Source organism: Plectrocnemia conspersa, unplaced genomic scaffold (assembly GCF_051122295.1).
Source record: "Plectrocnemia conspersa isolate PC_06_02 unplaced genomic scaffold, ASM5112229v1 ptg000003l, whole genome shotgun sequence".
NCBI lineage: Eukaryota > Metazoa > Arthropoda > Insecta > Trichoptera > Polycentropodidae > Plectrocnemia > Plectrocnemia conspersa.
In genome coordinates, this window is record NW_028277167.1 from 23,470,477 (window position 1) to 23,492,234 (window position 21,758).

A 21,758-nucleotide genomic window follows, 5' to 3' on the forward strand; every position below is an offset into this window, starting at 1 on the left:
ACAACGAACAATTTCAAGAGCTCGACATCTCACAAGGTATAAGTTACCATATTATGCAGTCATTCTTTATCAGAAAAAAATTTCCATACGCAGAAAATTTAGATAGAAAAATTATGATTCTTCAACAGCATGGATTTTTAAAAATATGGTTACAGAAATTTAAGAGGATGGAAATATTGTTTAAAAAGAGTACAGTTGAATCGCATGCTTTGAGCATAGAAAATATCTTCTCACCGTTAATTATGTGGAGTTTTGGAATTTCTATATCATTTTTTTGCTTCTTTTTAGAATTAATGTATTTCAAAATTAAGTTAAAATCTAGTAAATAAAACGCTATTATTAGCAGATACCCATTCAACAATTTTAAAGCACTTATTACATACATAATTCAATGGTCAGTGGCAAATATAAAGAATAGAGTCGGTGCTAAAATATCTCTACATGAACAAAGTAGAAGGATCGGTGCGCAATGCAGTGGAATGTGTTGCATACTTCACCACAAGTACCCTCATTCTATAGAATAACATCCAATTTTACAGATTATCGAACCACCATTTAGCTTAACTAGATATATACAATAACAAATAATCTTTGCATTAGCCAGACGATTGAGAACTAGAAAGAATATGAACTAAAGCAAGAATTAAAGAAGATACACCCTTTAGACACTCTAATCAAAACCGGACACTTCGCTTTCGAGTTGGAATAAACGAGAATTTAGCCCAACTCGCACTTAACAGAATTTCGCCAAATCGATCTATGGGCCCAGAGAAAGCAGCTACTTTGACCATTCTACCAGGTCCAGCTAAAATCAATCACCTGAATCTCAAGAGTTCAACCGGATCTTTGATACGACTTAGAGACTACGTTACGCAGTACTACGGAGAAAACATCCCCATTCGTATATTTATAATTACACAATAAAATAGTATGTATAATGATGAAGCAAATTAATAAATTTTGATTGTAATTTTTAAGACATAATTTACTATATATTATATTCACGCAGACGCCCTAAAATTAAAAATAATTGATGGTGAAGTATTTATATATAATTAAATTATTATATTTTTTCAGTTCATGTTTTATATATAATGTATGTTATAATATATAGGGGTATATATATGTAAGGGGGCAAATCGACCAATTCCTTAAATACAAGACATGACCATTAGCAAGGATAAAACTGTTTTGGTTAATTTATATATGTATGTATTTACACAATGCACTAAACGTAGCAAAACTATTTTTGTACAATGGAATATATAGCATTTTTAATGTGAAATTGACATGGGAAAAAATGATTAACGGAATTTAACTTTCCTTTCAAAAACAAAAAACAGAATAAATAAAATACAAGACTTTTCATCAGACCTTTAGTTCACTAGCACAATCCACCAGTGAATTCTAGTCCGGTAATCGGTACCACGACGATTAAATATCCTACTTCAATTACCGGATTTGGTCTTGAAAACAGCTTACGAGCATCCAGGAAGTAATTATAGTTCTAAGACGACCTAGCAACTCTTTGATATTTCTGACAAACCATAAACTGCAATTTTTAAAGCACTTTTTATTTGCAAATAGTTGAAAGAAAACTGTTTCTAATTACTGTTATTCGGCCTTCCCCTTCTTCGTTTTTTTCCCTGAGATGCTTACCTTTCTAACGATTACATTAGAAAAGATTTAGCTAATAAGCTGTAACCTAATTCGAGACAGAATATTTGATTTAATCATGTCAGTCTATGAAGAAAAAAGCACAAATGCAATGAAGCCAACCGTCGCTGTCAAATTAGCGTAATTTACGTCTGTCACTTTCAGCAATATGGCAACATTGACATGGTTTGGGTATATGCGTGTATATATTTGGAGCGTACATTATACCTTATGTGCCCGCTTAACATGTGACGGCCGCTCAAATTTAATGGCATACGAGAAAAAAAAAGAATAATGACAGAAAAGCGAGAAAATATTACCCCATCGCTGAGATGACGACGTAATAAAAGCATTTTTTCTCTCTTCCTTTTTCTTTTTAATACCAGCAGTAATGTCGAATCCACAAAATTCTTGCTATGCTAAAAATTTAATTTATAATCAGAATAAATTTATTAGTGCTATGTATGCTCTGTTGTTTCCACGGATAACAACAACGATTTGTTTCGAAATTAAATTACAATTAGCAAAGTTTCAAACCAAAAAAATTTCACCATTGTTACATAGATGGTGTAATTATTATTATGTTAACATTCAAGCATTTTAATCTTAATATTGCAAAATAATAACATCACATCAACGCTATTTAAAAATACAATTACATACATTATTCGTAGAATAATTCATATAAAAAGTAAGAGATTTATTCAATTTATATTTCCATAAATCAGTACATTTAATGACTGCCCTTTACGCCCAGACATCATCACTTATTTCGGAACCCCAATTCGAATTATAATAGGCTTACCATACGTCACAGTTTGACCGGGTTTCTCCCGGTTTCACAGATCGGCTTTATCCGGTTTGTATCGGTTTCACAATTTTTTTTTTAGTTCTCCCAGTTTTGAGCTACAAAATTATAGTAACCCTAACAATAACTTTATTTGACCAATAAAAAATACAAGACAGATCCACCAAGCGTCTCATTAACAGTCACATTAACGGTTAAATAAGAAATAATTCTAAAACTAATATTTATATTAGAAATTTCATTAGATCAATGTGTATTAGATTAATTAATTTAGGTTAAGCTTGGATTTGAACTGCACATGTACATTTCACAATCATAAAATTGAATTTAACAAACATTTTAGAGGAACAGATAAGTTACTGGTCTATTTTATACTAGCCACATCCGAACTTGCACACGTATAAAACCACACAAATAATGAAGAAGTTTGATGCATGCGCAACAGTCGTTTTAACACTCGATCAACGGATCATTTATTCATTGCGTATTGTGTGGAAACGCGAGAACATTGTGCAACACATTATAAAAAAATTTGTAACTTTTGAATTAAATGACTTTATAAATATGTCATATATTTCGCGTGGCGAAAAAAGCAGGGCTGTGGAGTCGTTAAAAAAAAACACGACTCCGACTCCGACTCCGATTCCGATATTTACCAACAACACGACTCCACTCCGACTCCGACTCCGACTCCGACTCCGACTTCGACTCCGACTCAAAAAAGTTTAATTTTATCAGGTATTTTTGGTGTTTCTCTACACGTTTAATATTCATACGCTATACACATTCATTATTACGCAATTAAAAATTCATAAATTTCATAATTTAAAAAATGCTCGGAGTCGCTCATTTTTCACGACTCCGACTCCGACTCCAACTCCGGCCAAAACACCACGACTCCACGACTCCAACTCCGACTCCGACTCCGACTCCACAGCCCTGGAAAAAAGACATGCCACTCGAATTTTCACACGACTTTCGCGCCTGCGCTTAATTGCTAAAAATCTACCAGTACCGCATATATTTTTTTGCGGACGGATGGTAATTAGACACAAATTGAGCCGCTGCAGTATTATTTCATTGAAATATAGTAATGAATGGACGGCGAATTAGACAGCACCACCGCTGTCTATCCGCCAAAGTCCACCAACAAAACGTGCCACCGTCACGTCAGTGCTACCAGAGTACTGCCAAGTTTTACCCATAGCAAAACCTATACATATATAAATAGGTCCCTACAGTACTCCCCCCTAGCAATTTACAATTGCGAAATTCAATTAGGAAGAGAGAGAGCTTGGCGTTGCTGTTCTACACATAAAAACCTTTCTATGGAGCGGTCAATTACTTCCTCAAAATTTTTAAATGTCTCCAAAATGGCAACTTATTTGTACAGCGTTCAACAATTTTGAGCTGTTCGACCTTTACGCATTCTTAATAAGAAAAACATAATAGAGAATACATAGAACGGCCGTTGTGTACAAATATACATAAAAATTGAAACCGTTTGCAGCGATAATTTTTTTTTAAGAAAAATATTTTAAATAAGAGTTTGGCATTATTATAATTATTTTAAAATAAAAATACACAAATTTAACTTACATAATACGTTATCTTGAATTCCGAAAACAAAATGTAATTATAGATTATTGTAAATTTCTTTACACGCACCATCGTATTTTGTTTAATAAAATCAATTAGGTTTATTTAATTTAAATAAAAGAATAAAATACAATTTGAAATTTATTAATTTCCGCTATATCATTATATATTAAGATCTTCAAGTTTTATTAGTATTGATAGAAAGAACTGCAAAGAAAACTTATATTACTAAAAAAACATTTCTATATGATCTTGATTACATTTATATTATGGCAAATATTTGATATATTCATTTTTAACTACAACATTTTGAACGACAAAAATAACGGTTCGACGTCCTGATTTCAAGTCGGCTGCGATATACAAACCCGCGGCTCCGAATTATTAGTGACAGAATATTTATTTTTATTACGGTCAACAATAATTACTATGTAAGTATATTACGGAGAAATAGCTAAAATATGACATATTTATGAAGATATTGGCATAATATGATGAAAGGTTAAATTGTAGACGCGTGGTTTTCTGAGCTGCAACCGCCTCAATTTGAGCGGGACTCTATCTCACATTTTTTCGTCACCGGCGCAACAAGCGCATGCGCCCTCGTCGGTATAGCGGCGCCCTTCATTACCGACGCAATTTTTGTTGTCAATTTAAAAAATGTAATTTTCTATTATTTAAACTGAATTTTATATGTGTATAAATGAGTATTGATTAATGTAAAAATATAATCTTGGATAAAAATGTATTTTGAAATTTATAATCAGCGTTTAGGCGAATAGTAAAAAGAATTTGAATGGCGTGGGGTCGGCCATCTTGTTTTCCGGCGGCGCTCTCAGTGCTGACGGCCTAGCGGGCGGGACGCGGTCCGTTCATCTGTCATCTCGAACCTACACGCCGTGAGTACCGTTGGCGCCGTTTTGCGCCCGGTTACCGTTTCCTTAATAGTTTTGACGTATCTTGCCGTAATTGCAGGTCATGTCTGGAATCGCCAGCGCCCGTCTAGCCGAAGAGAGGAAAGCCTGGCGCCGGGACCATCCGTTTGTGAGTATCGTCTCTCTGGACCTAGGAAATTATTTAGATGCGCTCGAAACGAGCTTTCACAGCCTCAGACTGCGCGATAACATCCAAACATGCGTCGGTTTTCAATGTGTCAGCGACCCGTTTGCTCATCTTTTTGAGGTTATGTCTACATTGTTTTAAGGTTACGCTCCAAACTAAAGAATAACACGTTATTCACATTCTAACGTCAAATACAAATAATCGTTAATGACCCCTTTGTTTTAGGGTGTTCATATTTTTATAATAGTATATATAAGGACGCCCGTGATTTTCAAAAATGAGAGTATTATATATGAAGTTATTTTTATCAAAAATATGTAATTACTCTTCAATTTCTAATTAGTTCTCGTCAATTAAACTTCACTTGGTATAGTATTCAGCTCACTCACAAATTTTGCTCTAACGTACTTTCAATATATTTTTTATCTGCGTGATCAAAAAAACTCATCTAGTGAATATTGTGGCTCCAGTATCAACGGTGTGGTGTCATTAAGTCCAAAAACTCACGAATTAGTATTGGCGTGTGAACTTGTACACACAGTTACGATCGTTTTTCGAATTACCTTACGCAGACTGCATAAATCTAAAAGATAATACTTCTTTGAATTCAAACTGACCAGATGTGTTTGGTTGGAGTGTGGAACATTGGTGTGAGCCATTTTTGATTGTTCATCCATACATTTATACAATATTTAAAAATCATTAAAAAATACGTGTGCAAAAAACTTTAATTAAAATAAATAAAAATACCTCTTTTCCAAGAGAAAGAAATGCAGAAATATAAATATGTATCAAAGTTGAACGTAGATCGTCCGTAAAGTGTTAAAAATAAAGGAATTATCATAGAGTTCACAAAGTTTGATATTTGTTGTTTTAAAAATAAGTAAAATATTTTATCTTAATCCATCGTTTTTATATGTAAATTTATTTTTTATTTTATTGGTATGCAATTCACAGTTCGACAATTGCTCATTTAATCATTGTGAATATAAAAACAATCATTACGAAACTATATTTTAAATTTGAAGATAAAACGTTAACTAATTAATAAGTTATGTGCTAAAAATAAATAAAACTTCTTTTTAAAGAAAAAATCACAGATATATAAAAAATATTGTACATATATTATATAAACATAAAAAATAACAGTTTCAACACCTAAATGGGTATATAATTAGAAGAATATTCAACGATATGTAAATAATTAAATATTATTAAGTATTTTTCCACAGAGTGAATTTTTATAATTTCTACTTTTAATATTTTAAATATTCTTAATGTGAATTAGAAAAATTGCACTTATTGCATCTGTTCTGTGCTGATGTTCAATGCAAGATGAACAACTTAAACCCAGGACAGTTCTGCACAATCCGGGACATCTAGTCACAAATTTATGGAGAATGCTTGCTTTTATTTGTATTGGCTCTTCAAGGCGCTACCGTTGAGAATGTTAGACCTTTGTTTCAATATCATAACCTTAATGCCTGCACTACATTCTCTGGAAGTTGGCCAAGGATAGAGAATATAGTGGGTTACTTCGGTCGAGTTCGGTTCTGCCTGCTCTAAAATCTCTCGGAAGTTGTCCGAGGTTACCGAGAACGGGAAGTAAACTGGGGGTAATTCAGTAGCTTCGAGCGCTTCCGAACATTGTCGGCATTTTTTCCGAGTCAAAGGGACCGAATTCGGAGTTGCTCTTTCGAGCAGGAGCAGTGAGATACTTCCCCTTTCGCTCTCTCGCGTATTAAGTGACGACAGTGAGGGAGATAATGACGTGGTGGTTCGCAAACTGAGATAGTCCTATGGTTTGCACACACAACGAGCGGTGCAACGTGGTCAAGTTATAATACCACATGCTTATTGGGGACTTGATCCTACAACGGGACGCATGCTAACATGCTTTTATGAAACTCGATCTTTAACAGACTTACTGACATCTTTGAATATTTTAGGGCACGAAAAGGGATTAATTATATTTTTGATAGTATATTCTTCTAACAGATATCGTTATTATATATTTTTTTCATATAAAATTAAATAATTAAAAAATAATTAGTGGTACTTGATTTTGTTAAAAAAATTGTTTCGAATATCTTTGTGTCTTTTCCTAGATCGGTTTATATAAATGTCGCACTATAACGAATTCCTATTTAGAATCGATGGCGACAACTTCTAGGATAGTCACACATGTGGTGTTTGTATTCTGAAGCATAATTTTTATGCCTTATGGCATTTTGCAAAAGCCGACAAAAAATTTGTGTAAATTGAATATTTACCACCGAAAAGTTTTTATTAATAATATGACAATTTAAAAATTGCGATTATTTGGCACTTTTTTCGATCGCGCGCAATTATGCCGGCTGTACGTGTGCAGTGCATTAGTTGACAGCAGCCGCCGCCCAGACGTCATCCACGCGCGAAACGCGCGCATATGAAATCCCTGACAGTGTGGGTGCTACTCGAAGTCGTAGATCTCGGCTGACTTCAGTTGTAGCTTCGGTTCGGACAACTTCCAGAGAGTAGTGAAAGCATAAAGGCTCGGCCACACAGAAAGCGGTCTGTCGCGGCGGCAAGCATGACCAGTGCCGTCTGGTTGAATGATGTGATGTTGCATCAACTCTGTCCGACAGAACGCGGTCTACTGAACTCTGCTAGACTCTGTCGCGACAAGCGATCCGGTAGTACAAAATTACATATTTTTCTAGTGACCGCCTAAAAATGAGTGACGAAATTGAATTATTCATACGAATAAACTTGAAAACTCTATCTTCATGTGACTCCAGTTCTATACATAATCGATGGTATTCACTCAATTGTTTTCTTTTCTTATTAATTCCATGCACCCAACAGAAGGAGTTGTTCTTTATCTGAGCTCATACTCATTAGCAATATGAAACACAAATTATTTTGAAAATGCACTACTATTTCTCTCGGACGCAACCAGCCTCGGACTGGATTGTTCGCACAAGGTATCGCATCCTATGTGACGTCCCCATATCGCAGATCGCTTCCCGCCGCGACAGACTGCTTTCTGTGCGACCGAGCCTTAACCAGCGCTATCCAACTTCTCTTAGTCCGTGGGCCATTTTTTACAAACATTTCGGAGAACAAAAGGTCTTTGCTGTTGGGATCTAAAAAAAAGGTCACCTCAGATATTTTTGTTTGTGCTATAAACAATAATGTCCGAGGTGACCTTTTTTTAAATTCCCAACAACAAAGACCTTTTGTTCTCCGAAATGTTTGCAAAAAATGGCCTGCAGACTAAGAGAAGTTGGACAGCGCTGGTTAAGGTCACCTCGAACATTATCGTTTGTAACATGAACAAAAATATCTGAGGTGACCTTTTTTTTAAGCTTATTTTTTTTAATTTTATTTTACAAACATGAATTGGAGCATGATTCGTCATCATTTATTCTATTGTAAATCTTCTGTTTCGACTGGGTCAACACAATCAATTACTAAGTATTTAGTGAGACACCAGACCAAAGTCAATGACGACATCTATTTTATTAATTATTTTCAATCAATAGATGTTACTATGCCTAATTTAATTTTATTATTCATCACAATAGTCATCTGTGTGAAAAGGAAAACCTAATCTGTTAATAAATCAGAAGTAAAGTTTATGAAACTATCAAAATTCTCAAGTTGAAAGATCTTCATTTAGATGGTTAAAAACACAAAATTTCATACATGAAAGGTCAACTTTGTTATAATTTTTTTTAATCACTGACTTGAAATAATCAGAGGTTGCGAACTATTTTTATTTTAGTCACAAATATGTCGAAATTTGGACTTTGGTGCCAAAGCAATTTGAATACTGTGAGGGGTTTTAATCGATTCCTGTACTTTTTTCTTATGTTCATTTAGAAAATCCTTGTTAACGTAATTAAGTTGTTGCATAGGTAGTGGCTTTTTTTATCGCTTATGCATAATTTTAAGGTCTGCAGTGCTTGACGTTAGTCGTGTAAATTCAAAATTGAAACATAATTAATTTACCTCTATTTTAATTTTAAAAAATATTTACAAATAAATTTAATAGCATCGTTTAAACTTCATCGTCGTTAGCAGGTTATAACAGCTAATATGGATCAAATATAATTTATGGATTTTATACATTGATAAAAATTATGATGTCATTTTACAATCTCTATATGTATATACAATAAGATGCTTTGATCCTCTATTCAAAGGGGAAATGAAATTTAAATATTTTTTTCATGTGTTACATACAACATTATAATCGAAAATATAGTGAGGATAACATTGACATTTGTTCGATTTTGACATGTTTGTTTTGTTCTTACATTGAGACCTTTGTTTCGATGTCATAATCATACACATAGATTACTATACATAATATTATGCCACGTCGGACCGATGATTTTATGTCAAATTAAAATCATTCAACAGTTGCTGTTTTTGTTGAAAAATCAACAAATTTTGTGTAAATTCGGCTTCTAAGCTTAAAAAAACTTTTTTTTTTGTATCAATAAATGATAGTATATGAATATTTTAATATATATACACATACACATGTTTACCTTTTAAAAGTCATATGAATTGCTTTCAACCTTTGAAGGGAGGAAAATAAATTGTTTGTATCCCTGAAAGGTCGAGAAGCATCATCTGCACTTATATATATAGTGACAAAAAATCATCAAATAAATTAAGATGTAAAGACAATTAATTGGTTTCTCGCCGTCCAACATTAATCCAACTAAAACCAATTATCTGACTTCCTGTTGGTGATATATTAATATTGTAATGATTGAAAATTAAGTTTTTTTTTTTCGAACATCCTTGTCAATTTTACGGTTCGATTTATGTTAAAAAAAATTATAGTTGGAAATGCATTTTTTTTAACAATCTGCCAATGGAAAATTTTCAAGTATAAACAAATTGACTGGGACTTTTCCATGCAATAGTTGTCATTTAATTTCAATATGCTGTCGTATTGCACTCAAGAAAAGCAAAAAAAAAATTGACACCCATAAAACAACACATCAGTGATAAATCTTATCATCGAATTGAAAAAATCCTTTCTCAAATAATAGTTTCAGGCAGAATTCATCTTATGGTTGAACATATTGGGTAATGACATATTTTAATGCTTCATTTATGTTATTAGTATTATTTAGAATTATGTGAGAATAGATATTTTTATTGGTTTTCAGAGAAGACTAAAAATTGTAATTTGTCAATTGCAAAATCAATAATATAAGCAGTAACAGAAATTAAAATTACCAGTAAAAATGTATACCTGCAGATCTATCGATTTGAACTGTGTATCCCCAACATTTTGGATATCTGATTCGTTTATAAATGAACTGTACTTTCCATAGAACAGAAAAATGCAAGATTTTCACGGCATTTCTATTATTTTTGCATAACTAGATACACATGAGTATAATTGCATGGCTAACAAAACATTTCATGTAGTAAATTAGTCATATTTTTTTAATGATGTAGCAAATCTTTGCTCACAATGGTTTGTTTTGAAGCGTGAATATTTAACTCAAATATTAAAAAATATATTTTTTTAAAATACAATCCTACGTGCTACAACAGTGGTGTCAAACTACTTATGTCCTTGAATTGACATTATCACTATAATTGATATAAAGCATAAACATTGGTAAAATTATTAAACACCGATGACCTCACAGTAGATAAACAAAACATCTAATAATGCATTTAAATTTGCATGGCAAACATGTTTTGTTTGCCATGAAAATTTACTCATTGTTTGTATCTACAATAGTTATATAATAAAAATAGTTAAGAAGATATAGTTAATGGAACATGAATATGTGAGGGGATATTCAGAAAGGTATGATACAAGTACAATAAAAAAATTAATAGCGTTTTTATTGTATATGTTTAGTACAACCGCTAATCAGCCTTTAACTAATCATATTTGGTTTTTGAGGATTTAGGATGCAACAGGGAAAGATGTTTTTAACGAAGTTTCACCAGGAAAAATGTTTTTACAAATCCAGTGTAAATTGTTAACTGCGACTTGATTTAACATTATGGAAAAATTAAAAGAGTATTGTGTAATAATACATATAATATATTTTCTCAATCATTTCAGGGATTCGTCGCTCGGCCAATGAAAAACCCAGATGGTACATTAAACTTAATGACATGGGAATGCGCTATTCCCGGAAAGAAGTCGGTCAGTATATCTGCACCTTTTGTTACTTGTAACGGATCGTTTTTTTTAATTTCTATCATTCAACGCCTAAAAACGTTTCAGACGCCCTGGGAAGGTGGTTTATATAAGCTGCGAATGATATTCAAAGACGATTATCCCTCTAGTCCCCCAAAATGCAAATTCGAACCCCCCCTATTTCACCCGAACGTTTATCCCTCCGGAACAGTATGCCTTTCTTTGCTGGATGAAGAAAAAGATTGGCGCCCAGCAATAACGATTAAACAAATATTATTGGGAATTCAAGACTTATTAAACGAACCGAACGTTAAGGATCCCGCACAAGCTGAAGCCTATACTATCTACTGGTGAGAATGTTTACCTTAATATATACTATAAAAAATAATCGGGATGGTTATTCTTTAGATTGTTGCGTTTTCATGGAAAACTACTTTAAGTGATATAGTAATTTATGTATTAACTTTTCTTGAATAATTACAGCCAGAACAGATTGGAATACGACAAGCGAGTTAGAGCTCAAGCTAGAGCAATGGCGGCCACCGAATAATCATTTCTTATATAAATATGTCTAGAAAGTAATGTAATTCGAGAACTCATTTTCTTTTAATCTACGGTCAATATGAGTATTTGTATTATTTTAGAATCAAAGAAGTTTTAGATTATGCCGTTTATTTCACTGCACATATTGACGAAACAAAGATGGAACCTAAAAAATTTTCATTAGATAAAATAAATAACAAATGTTTTGATTTTATTTTTTTTATTTTCTCACCGCTCGCTCTCTCAATGTTGAATTGTAAATATATAAGAAAGTTGAGTTTCATGTCGAGATTAGGACAATCCTCAGAACTAATACCAAATTTCTTTCAATCTAACTTTGTGTACTGTAGAAATTTTGTATTTGATTCTTTTTAATTTTACAATCAACTGTGAGATATTTAATTGTAATTATTTAAGATTTTTGGAATAAATATGATTAATCTTTTCTATATAACTGTGTTTTATTTTTTAAATTTTGTCATATAACTGATATTAAATGGAATCTTACCTATTAAGTATAGCAAAAATAAGAGATATTTCGTCCCATTCTCGCTTCATAAAGTTGTGCATTCTTAGTGTAATTTAATTTACATTGTGGTCTGAGAAAAATTGAATAAACTTTGTTGCATGTATGTATTTAAATTTTAGGAAAGATCAATGTCAATTGGGTCAATAGTTACTTTATTCATATGTACACATAGCTGCAAAGCAGTAAATATGAGATAATCTAACAAATTGTTCTAGTTTATTTTCGCAATATTTAAATTGCTAGAGTGGGTTACGCGCGGGACCATTTTTCAAATTAGCTGCATTTTCGGTGAGCTCCATAAAGAAAGATTCTAAAACGCCAGATCAGGTGCATTAATGGGTAAAAGTTAAACCAAAGAGTAACTATAATGTACATTATTGATTTGCTGCTGATTCAAATTTTAAAATAATTTTCAGGATGAAAATGTCGATTGACGTCTTGGACGATGGTTTTTTGCATATGAGAGGTTAGTGAGACCCGTTAGGAAATATATCAATGGTGAGAGCTTAAAATTCATAAATTAACTTAATGGATTTATTTTAATTATTGACCTTAATAAGGTAAGATTAAGACTTACTTCTTATTTTGGTACTTGTTAGATAGCATTGTGCAACGCTCAAAACCCACCAGTTGTTACTTCTCACTGCGTTTTAACCACAACACAAACATAAACAAATTAACCATTATATTTGTTTAAGTTAGGTTTGGGTTTGAACAGCAAATGGACGTTTCGCAACTGTTAAATTTGACAACTGTGGGAGCCTAGATTTGTTATGGCCTAAATTTGGCGGCACTTGAGTGGCACTAGCCTGATGGTTATTCTCTCGACTGGCAATCTTTTGTGCATTCGGACGCATCGTCTCGCGTCCGCTTTACTGACCATATAAACACTTCATAATTCAATAAAACATTACTGCAGCGGCTCAGTCTGTGTGTAATTGCCACCTGTCACCATCCCCGTCGCAAAACAACTATCTATAAAATATTTTCATATTTCATTCCATTTAATAAATTTATGGGGACCCCGAGACGACCGTCCGTGACGCATCATAAGCGAAAGTGAAGTCCCGCTGAGCCGTGCACCCGGACTAAGCGGCGTTGTACAACTACACCGCACCCCCGCCACCGCAAGCAACGCGCGGAGTGGGGATACTGTTACGCACCCGACTGGGATTATAAGGCGGTGCCAAAAAGCTCGCATTCAACATTCGACTCAGCAACTCACTGAACTACACTCGCCTCCTGTCTGAGCAACCATCTCCAGGACACGCGCTCGAGGATTAATATCGACGACTGTCGAAGGATCCCAGTCAACACGCGTCAAGAACATACCGGAAGATTTCATAAGGGCCACTTTGTACAGTTCGCTGTACAAACGTCCTATCACAGATCGTCAACCGGACCCGCCGATAACTACAAATATAGAAGCGTAACTGCGACCGCTTCAAATTCATAAGCGCGCGAATGCACCTAGGCTAAGGGACACATGTGCACCGCAGTGAGACCACGCTAGTCATGAAGAACGCGATTGGGAGTACAACTGGTGGTTTTTGAGCATGGCGCCGTGCTAACTAACAAGTATCTTATTTTTATTGCAACTCAATTCTGTTTATTATTACCTAATTAAAATTATATAGTGAAAACCAATATATTTCATGAATTTTCGACACCTATATTCTCTAAGACCAAGTTATATGATTACTACAGAGGTTTATTGTCAACGATTAGAGAGGTTGAACCAGAAACTTGAAGAAAACCAGCTTAGTTTGACTTTTTAATCAAATCAAGCACATCTAAACTGAATTTTGGCCAATAGGAGAGGGCAAAAAACAATTATCCCTTCTCAGAAGTCAAAAATCCACGGCAAAAGCAATAAAATCGTGTCGGCGAAGCTTTAATTGATTTTCTGTGATCGATCAATTAAAGCTTCCCATCTTTCCCAGAATATGTAGTTTCTTTGATGGTCCATTCTTTGGAAATTTACATTCCCATCGTCATTTCAGTTCCAAAATTTCAACGTTTCTACAAAGTGTGCAGCCAAGATTTTTTGGGCAAAAATCGTTTTTTTTTATCTAATCAGTTTGAGTTCGGCCTTGCTCCTCAAGATCAGCTTAAGATGATTCAGAATCATCAAATTGCACCAATATTTCCATGTTTTCTCTCGTCATTTCCGTTACTGTTATGGACCTTTTTTTAGTGGGACCGGCAGTTGAGAAGTAACTGAAATTTTCTTTCATTTTTAAACTTGGGGTTAAGCTTAACACTAAAAAATAAAGGAAATGAAAATAATGTCATGACTTTTTTGTAAAAATAAAGAAGTAAAATTTTCCGCACATTGTCAATCGCTACTCACGTGCATTTAGTAACAATTGCTTTTGAAACATAAATAAAAAAGAGAAAAAAACCCTGGTCAGTGATATATTAAATTAATTTAGTTTACGAAATTATAATTATATCACCCATACCAGTTCTGCATCAAAGAGTAGCCGGGTCATCTCAAGACTTGAATTTTATCATAGCTGCTCAACATGGCTCTTCACCAAATCCGACCCAACTGATGAATGCACTCTAACGAACTGAATGTCTGATGTAAACTTTTTACTTTTATACTCTTTTTGTCAATGGGGAGGAAAGCGAAATCTCACTTACCTTCTTTTTTCATCATGTCAACAACCAATTATAAAGTATAAATGGAAAATGCCGTACATTCCATTACATCAAAAAACAGTTTTGTTATCTAGTATCTGACTAACGGACCGTTTAAAGAATACACTGATTTATTTTCAGATGGCAAAATTCGAAAATAAAACAGTAATATTTTTTGGCTACGTCTTTTTCTCTGACTCCTGAACTTGTTTTACGTTGAAGAATGCACCGAATTTTTTTATAAACAACAATAATATCACCAAAATTTGTTATTTTAATTGTGTCGTCTCAGATGCTTTTGTAAGATTTTTTTTGTTTTACAAGTATTTATATTTTCTGCTTGATGTATTATTTTAATGCAGGTAGGAAACTATACAATTAATATTTGCGTGTTAAAATATCTAATTATGGATGACTGAATTTAATTAAATATTTATCTACTATAATTAAAATAAAAAATGCATATATGGAAAAAAGTTTAATCGTTTTCAATTTGGCACATTTACAAAGACCAACTTTATTGTTTGTATATTTATAATATATGTAACATACGCATTCGCAGATGCACCGTATATTTTTTATTCATATATTATCTTATTGATTACATCAAAACGTTAAAATATACTTTTGAAGGCACTGTTTTTAAAATAATTCTTGACTCAATGTTACATTTTTACATGACTTAAGCGAACGCATCTGTAGAACGATGCGAAGAGTTAAAATTTCAGAACTTTAGTAACAATGTTTAATGATAAGTATGCAGTTATAAAATTGCAAATAATTTAGTCACAATAACATACATTTTTATAGATAATATATTAGTGATTTCATTTAATTGCTCGGTAAATAAAATTTTACCATAAATATCGACTATATTAATAATTTTTTATTTAACCTACCAATCATGGAAAATTATATTATTAATAATTTTATACATAAATAACAATGTTACGGTTTATGGCCATTATTATTAACAAGATACATATACTAACACACATTTAGTGTCGTTAATTTCATGTGTGTACGCCCATTCGCGACAATTGTCTCTTTGTTCAATCACTTATTGATGTGTCACTCTCTTCATTTCCTGTAATCTCTGACTTCGATGACCACTCCGTTGCTACCACGCCTATCGTTCAAGTATGCTCCGCTACCTCTCCGATGCGGCTCTAAACCGTTAATCCTTCCTCCGTTCTCTATGTATTTTAAATTAGACATTGGTTCCCCGACGTAACGACTCTTGGTGATCGTGGTGGTCTCAGTCGACTCTATAGTCTCTTTCGACCTTCCGTCTTTGGACGGTATAGTCTTCTTTGAAATGGTTTGTACTCTGTTTGTGACGCTCGGTCGTTTCGGATCGTCCGATCTTGAGGTAGTGCGGTACGTTTCTGAAAAATTGTCGCTGTTTCCACTGCCTCTCCTTGCCATATTATAACCAGGAGCTCCATTGTTATAACCTTCAGACGATTTAAATTTATCTACACCATTCAACGGTCTATAAGGCGAATTTGAGTCTCGTCTATACGCATAATTATCTTCATAGCCCGTCTTCTTAAAACCGTTCTTTACAGGAGTGCTATAAATCGGCGCAGGAGACTTACTCCTACCGTTTACACCATCAGTTTCATCATGATTTAATTCATGATATAATTCAGGAGCCCTCTCTAATAATCCTTTCATGAAAATCTTCTTCTTATCGTTAACTATTCCATTCTCTTGAGGTTTTTGATAACCGTTTGTGTAAGACGTCTTCTTAGTAAAGCGTGAATTATATAAATTATCTTTTTTCTCTTCTTCTACAGCGTTCGAGAGATCTCTCTGACTTCTACTGATTATAGATACAATTCCTGGACTCTTCAACTGCTCTGGCGTTTCATCTAAACGGCTCAAGTGTGGGTTTGATTTATAAACATTTCCGTTCAACCTATTTGAGTTGCCAAAGTAACTTGATTTTGGCGTATCGTTTAAAGGTTCCATGGCATGTACGTTGAAGCTTTTGCTTCTATTCAGCGCTTTATAGGTCCTCGCTGGTTTCACCGGTCCTTGAAGTGGCGTACTAGTCGGCGGTCTATTGACTCCAATGGACGACGACGGAGGAGTGACATTGACAATTGATACATTAATGGTGCTCGATGATCTCTTGTTGTTTGTGAGTCGATCGTTTTCCCAGTTTCTTGCAGCTGTCGACTGATGATAAGACTTGGATTGAAGCGGTTCGTCTGCTAATTTTCGAGGTAGGGTTTGAGAGCTGCGCGAATAGTCATCTGCTGCATAGCCGTTGCTTGTGAGACGACTGGTAGATTTACTGAATCTGCCCAAGGTAGTCGTGAAGTTAGATCTGAAAAACAATTAAAAAAATGTCAGCATATTGTTATGTAATATAATATGTGGTGAGTCACTATTTATTGTTAAGGCAATTGCATAATGCATCAAGTGTATCGGTTCCATTCGTTATGATGAATGACCATGATGGCGGTATGACTCATTCTTGGCCCTTTTGAGGATTGAGAAAACGCATTGGTAATTCTATACACACGTACTTAGAAAAACGCACCAATTGCAAGGTCTTCCACTTTTTTGCATGTACTGAGAAAGACACACTAGTCGTTTTTAGTATTTTGCATTTATTTTTAAAACCAGACGGCCTTATTTGCACATACCAAGGAAGGTTGTTAACACAGGTTTTACGGCCGCTCTTAGATTTACCATAACTTCAGGATTTTAAAAATGTTTGGGTCTGTAAAAAAGTTTTATATTTTTTTAATTGAGTTAAATTAAATCATTATTAGAGAATTTGTAAGATCTAGGTTGACCATATTTAATCATCACAATTAGGAAATTCATCCGTGAGATTAGAAAAATCCAAGAAAACCTAATCAGAGTTATAAGTACTAGTATAAGCATATGATTATCATTAATTTTGAAATTAAAAAACAGTGGTTTACATGGGATTCGAACCCATATCTTTTAGGTAATAGTCACCAACGAGTGAATGCTTTTCTCGTAGCTCTTATGTCGCTAGCTACGTGCGGAGTATATAAATCAGCACGATAGCGGTATCAGTCGGTGACTAATACCTGAAAGTTTTGGGTTCGAATCCCATTTGAAACCTGGCTATTTTATTTTTTTATTGTTTTCATTTAATTAGAATTATTAATTATTTTATAATTATCACTCCAGTTGATCGTCAAAGATCAAGAACGTTATTTCAGATTTTTCCATGAGGAGAAGGGGGGCAAAAACTGGCTTTTCAGTAATTGCTTATTTTAATATTTCGATTTTATTAAAATTCGTAGTATTTTATTAAATGACATCCATTTTTCTGGCCAAATTCAAGGGGAGCAAATGAAATCCCTGTTTAGAATCCATACCAAAAGCAATAAAATCATGTCAGCGCAGTGGAAGTGATCGGTTAAATAGCATTCATATTTTTCAGACATTTTAAACAATATTACGACTTACAGTAAGTGGGAATCGGTTGAAGTGAAGCATATCTAAACCGATTTTTGACCATTAGAAGGCCGCAAAAACCAATTATCCCTTCTCAGAAGCCAAAAGTCCACGTCAAAAGCAATAAAATCGTGTCGGTGCCGGTGCAGTGGGAACGCTCGGTAACTATCCTATTGACCAAAATTCGCTTTGAATATACTTTGTCCACTCCTCTCATATCAGAAGTCCGTAGTAATATCGGTAAGAATCATATATTTAAAGCAGTTAAGTATCAAAGTGCAGACTAACTATAGAGCAATATACGAGATGAGTAAATTAAAATATTAAAAATATTATTATAAATAGAACTAAAGAATTAAATATATTCTTAGAAACGTTATGATTGTTGATTTCTGATTATTCATTCAAACACCATATTCGTCAAAAATAAAAGAAAAAACTTCAATGTTTTTTTCAATTTTCCTTCTTAATTTGAACTTTTGCCTTACGAATCTGACTTGGTAAAATGCAAGTAGGAAACTGGTTTTAAGGTAGCAATTTGTAGGCAGCCGCCTCTAAAAATGTTCGTTTTAAACGATTATGGTGTGCGTTATGACCAAAAGCGTATGGTCACAAAATATTTGCATATGGCCATAAACAGTTTCGCGCTATTGACAACGTTTTGGTCGTAACAGGTCAATTAGCGAGCTAAAGCGATTAATAAAATATATATTTGTGGTCTACACAGCAAAAATATAATTAATTGCTTAACGCTTTAATAAATAAATTAATGGGTATGGGTAAAAAAATATATGTATTTTAGCATGACTTAAAATGTATATAACTCCACCCCACGCATGGTATAAATTTAAAACGGCAACATTATCATTAATTGTAAATATAAAGACACACATCCCATATGTTAAATTATTTATGCTTTCGTTTATTAATTTATTATTTGTTCGATATTACCCCACATTTGTTTAATATACCATAAATTTTTATTACGTTTTTTGCTCAGTTATATTGGTATATAAAATATAATGGTAGTAATATATTTACGTACCTTAAATGCGTATTATCAGGGTTGCTTTTAGCAAGTGGAACATTGGGCATTAAAAAATATTTTTAGTCCTATAAAATTAAAATTAATGACGCTAATATGACTAATTTACCGGTTCAAAAATCAAGGTTAAATTTGTTCCAACGCCTCAAACCGTTCTTAATCATGCAAATTTAGCTTCGAAAAGCTCTAAAAAGAACCGAGAATGCCTTTGAAATTTTCACATCATTTACGACCTCAATTATGAGCCATTATCGTTTTATGCTCAGCATCCTTTTTTCACTCAATCAATCGACGATCAGATCGAAAAGTCCGTCCCACATTCAAAGCTATTTATTTGAGACTTTCGAAGCCGATAAAGCCGAGCACAATACTTGTTTTTACGCTTAAAGCCTACATACATTGACGGATTAATAACAACATTTTTTTGTTTGCTCCCCTCGAGGTATATGATCGAACATCGAACGTTTGGTTCGATAGTTCATTGTGCCACTTGCGGCTTCAACTTTTACTTCTGAGACTTTCATAATTCAAATCGACCGCGAAATGGGAAATGTTTATTTTTTTCATATGGAATTCATAGCCAATGAGGTAACCGTGAACAAAAAAATATTTGAGAAACCGTCGATAATGTTGTTTTATTTAATAGGCGTATACTAGGTATGTGTATGAAACTAGTACACTGTATAGTATAAATAAGAAAGGTTGCTAATCTGATTCTATAAGGTGAGAATATAATATCAGTACCAGTAGTGTAACTAGAATTATTCAACTTTAAAATCGTTCATTAAATTTTATTATAAAACTACACAGTTACTTAGATGAAATCATTATTTAAGCTGCGGAAACTTTTATATGTTATATTAATGTTTATTAAAATATATCCACAATTACTGTCAGAAGGCGCTAGTAGACTAGCAACGCGGGTTTCGTTTGGGTCGTTTCATGGTTACTAACCTCTTGTGCGTTTCTAAGATGATGACAAGTCCCTCGACTTTGAAATACATATCAATGTAGTCTATACCGCAAAAAATCACTCGATAAAGTTTGCCATGAACTTCTACTTTAGAAATTAAGTAAATTTTTCGTTCTCGAACGGTCTTATTTTTTTAAAGCTTTTATAAAGCTACGTATAAGGAGGTTTTAATAGGATCGATAAAAAATTTAATTTGTACAAAATGGCAAATGTTTGAATGCAAAGTTGTAGACTACATTGAGTTCTATAAAAAGATTGAAAAAAATGTTTCTCTAAGTGTAATTTTACTGATCAAATAGTGGAACGGATTAGAAGCACTCGCAGTAATGTACTTTTATAAGAGGGGTCTGTCAATACAGTCGGTGCCAATGCTAAAGAATACACTATAATGCGATTGAATTCGCCTACAAGTATTTTAACCAAGGGCCGGCTCAGATATCCTGATTTCGGCATGTTTATTTTTAAAATTATTATTTCTACCTAGGTTTCGGGGGAGGAGGTAATATTTTCCCGAGATGCAAAAAACCTCCAGCCGGTTTAACCTGGACTTCAAACCCGCATTTCATAAAGTTAAAGCTTTGCAAAAATGAGCTAGTATTTTTACGGACAGAATTATTGCGAACACGATCTTTCCGGACACTAATTTTTCCGGACAAGATATTTGCGGACACTGATTCTTTCGGACATAGATTATTCCGGACAAAAAAATATTGTTAATATTAAATATAAAAAAAAACATATTTAAGGTAAACATTTAGATTGTTGAATTTTTAACTACTGATTTAAATTTTTAAAATATCAAAAGCAAATTTTTACACCTGTAGCAAAATTATACATATGATTTTTTATATATTTTTTCACGAAGTAAAAATATTGATTCATTTGATTAAATTCAAGTTGATTGCTACATTGAATTCGGCAGTTAAAAATTAAACAATCCAAATGTTTACCTAAATCTTTTTTAATATAATATTGAAAATTATTTTTGTTTGGAATAATCTATGTTCGCAAAAATCCTGTCCGGAAAAATCAATGTCACGCTAAGGTGCATTAAAATTTTTAAAATACTTATGAAGTATTACTTGTGATATAGGCCGCCGTCGTGTTTCGGACAACAGAGAATATTATTATTATAGTGCTAAAATGTACGATTATTAAATCCTTGACAGTGCAACGTAAGGTAAGATCTATATTCAGTTATGTTATCATTCAAGAAAATCTATTGCTATAAATATTAGTTTGACAAAACAAAACTCTTACAAATAAAATTTAGCT

The 21,758-nt window shown here is 33.3% G+C and overlaps 2 protein-coding genes and 1 long non-coding RNA gene across 7 annotated transcripts in view; 1 reads left to right on the forward strand and 2 right to left on the reverse strand.

The window, feature by feature from the left end:
• The first annotated feature begins 4,881 nt into the window (after nucleotides 1–4,881).
• lwr (ubiquitin conjugating enzyme lesswright) lies at nucleotides 4,882–12,289 on the forward strand. Its single transcript, XM_088183521.1, has 5 exons — nucleotides 4,882–4,962; nucleotides 5,039–5,107; nucleotides 11,220–11,303; nucleotides 11,385–11,647; nucleotides 11,781–12,289. Exons 2-5 carry the CDS (start codon nucleotides 5,042–5,044, stop codon nucleotides 11,845–11,847), a joined length of 480 nt encoding a protein of 159 aa, XP_088039647.1. The 5' UTR covers nucleotides 4,882–4,962; nucleotides 5,039–5,041; the 3' UTR covers nucleotides 11,848–12,289.
• LOC148237010 (uncharacterized) lies at nucleotides 8,180–10,106 on the reverse strand. Its single transcript, XR_015809179.1, has 2 exons — nucleotides 8,622–10,106; nucleotides 8,180–8,315 (listed from the first exon to the last, which is right to left on the reverse strand). It is a non-coding gene; the product is annotated as an uncharacterized LOC148237010 (long non-coding RNA).
• A 3,191-nt stretch (nucleotides 12,290–15,480) lies between the features above and the next one.
• The window catches only part of chas (chascon), a 155,105-nt gene continuing 148,827 nt past the window's right edge, over nucleotides 15,481–21,758 (reverse strand). For all 5 annotated transcript variants that reach the window (XM_088183515.1, XM_088183516.1, XM_088183517.1 and 2 more), the window contains one exon: nucleotides 15,481–17,353. In XM_088183515.1, coding sequence (XP_088039641.1) covers nucleotides 16,096–17,353 — 1,258 coding nt within the window. In that variant the 3' untranslated portion in view covers nucleotides 15,481–16,095. The remainder of the gene's footprint in view (nucleotides 17,354–21,758) is intronic.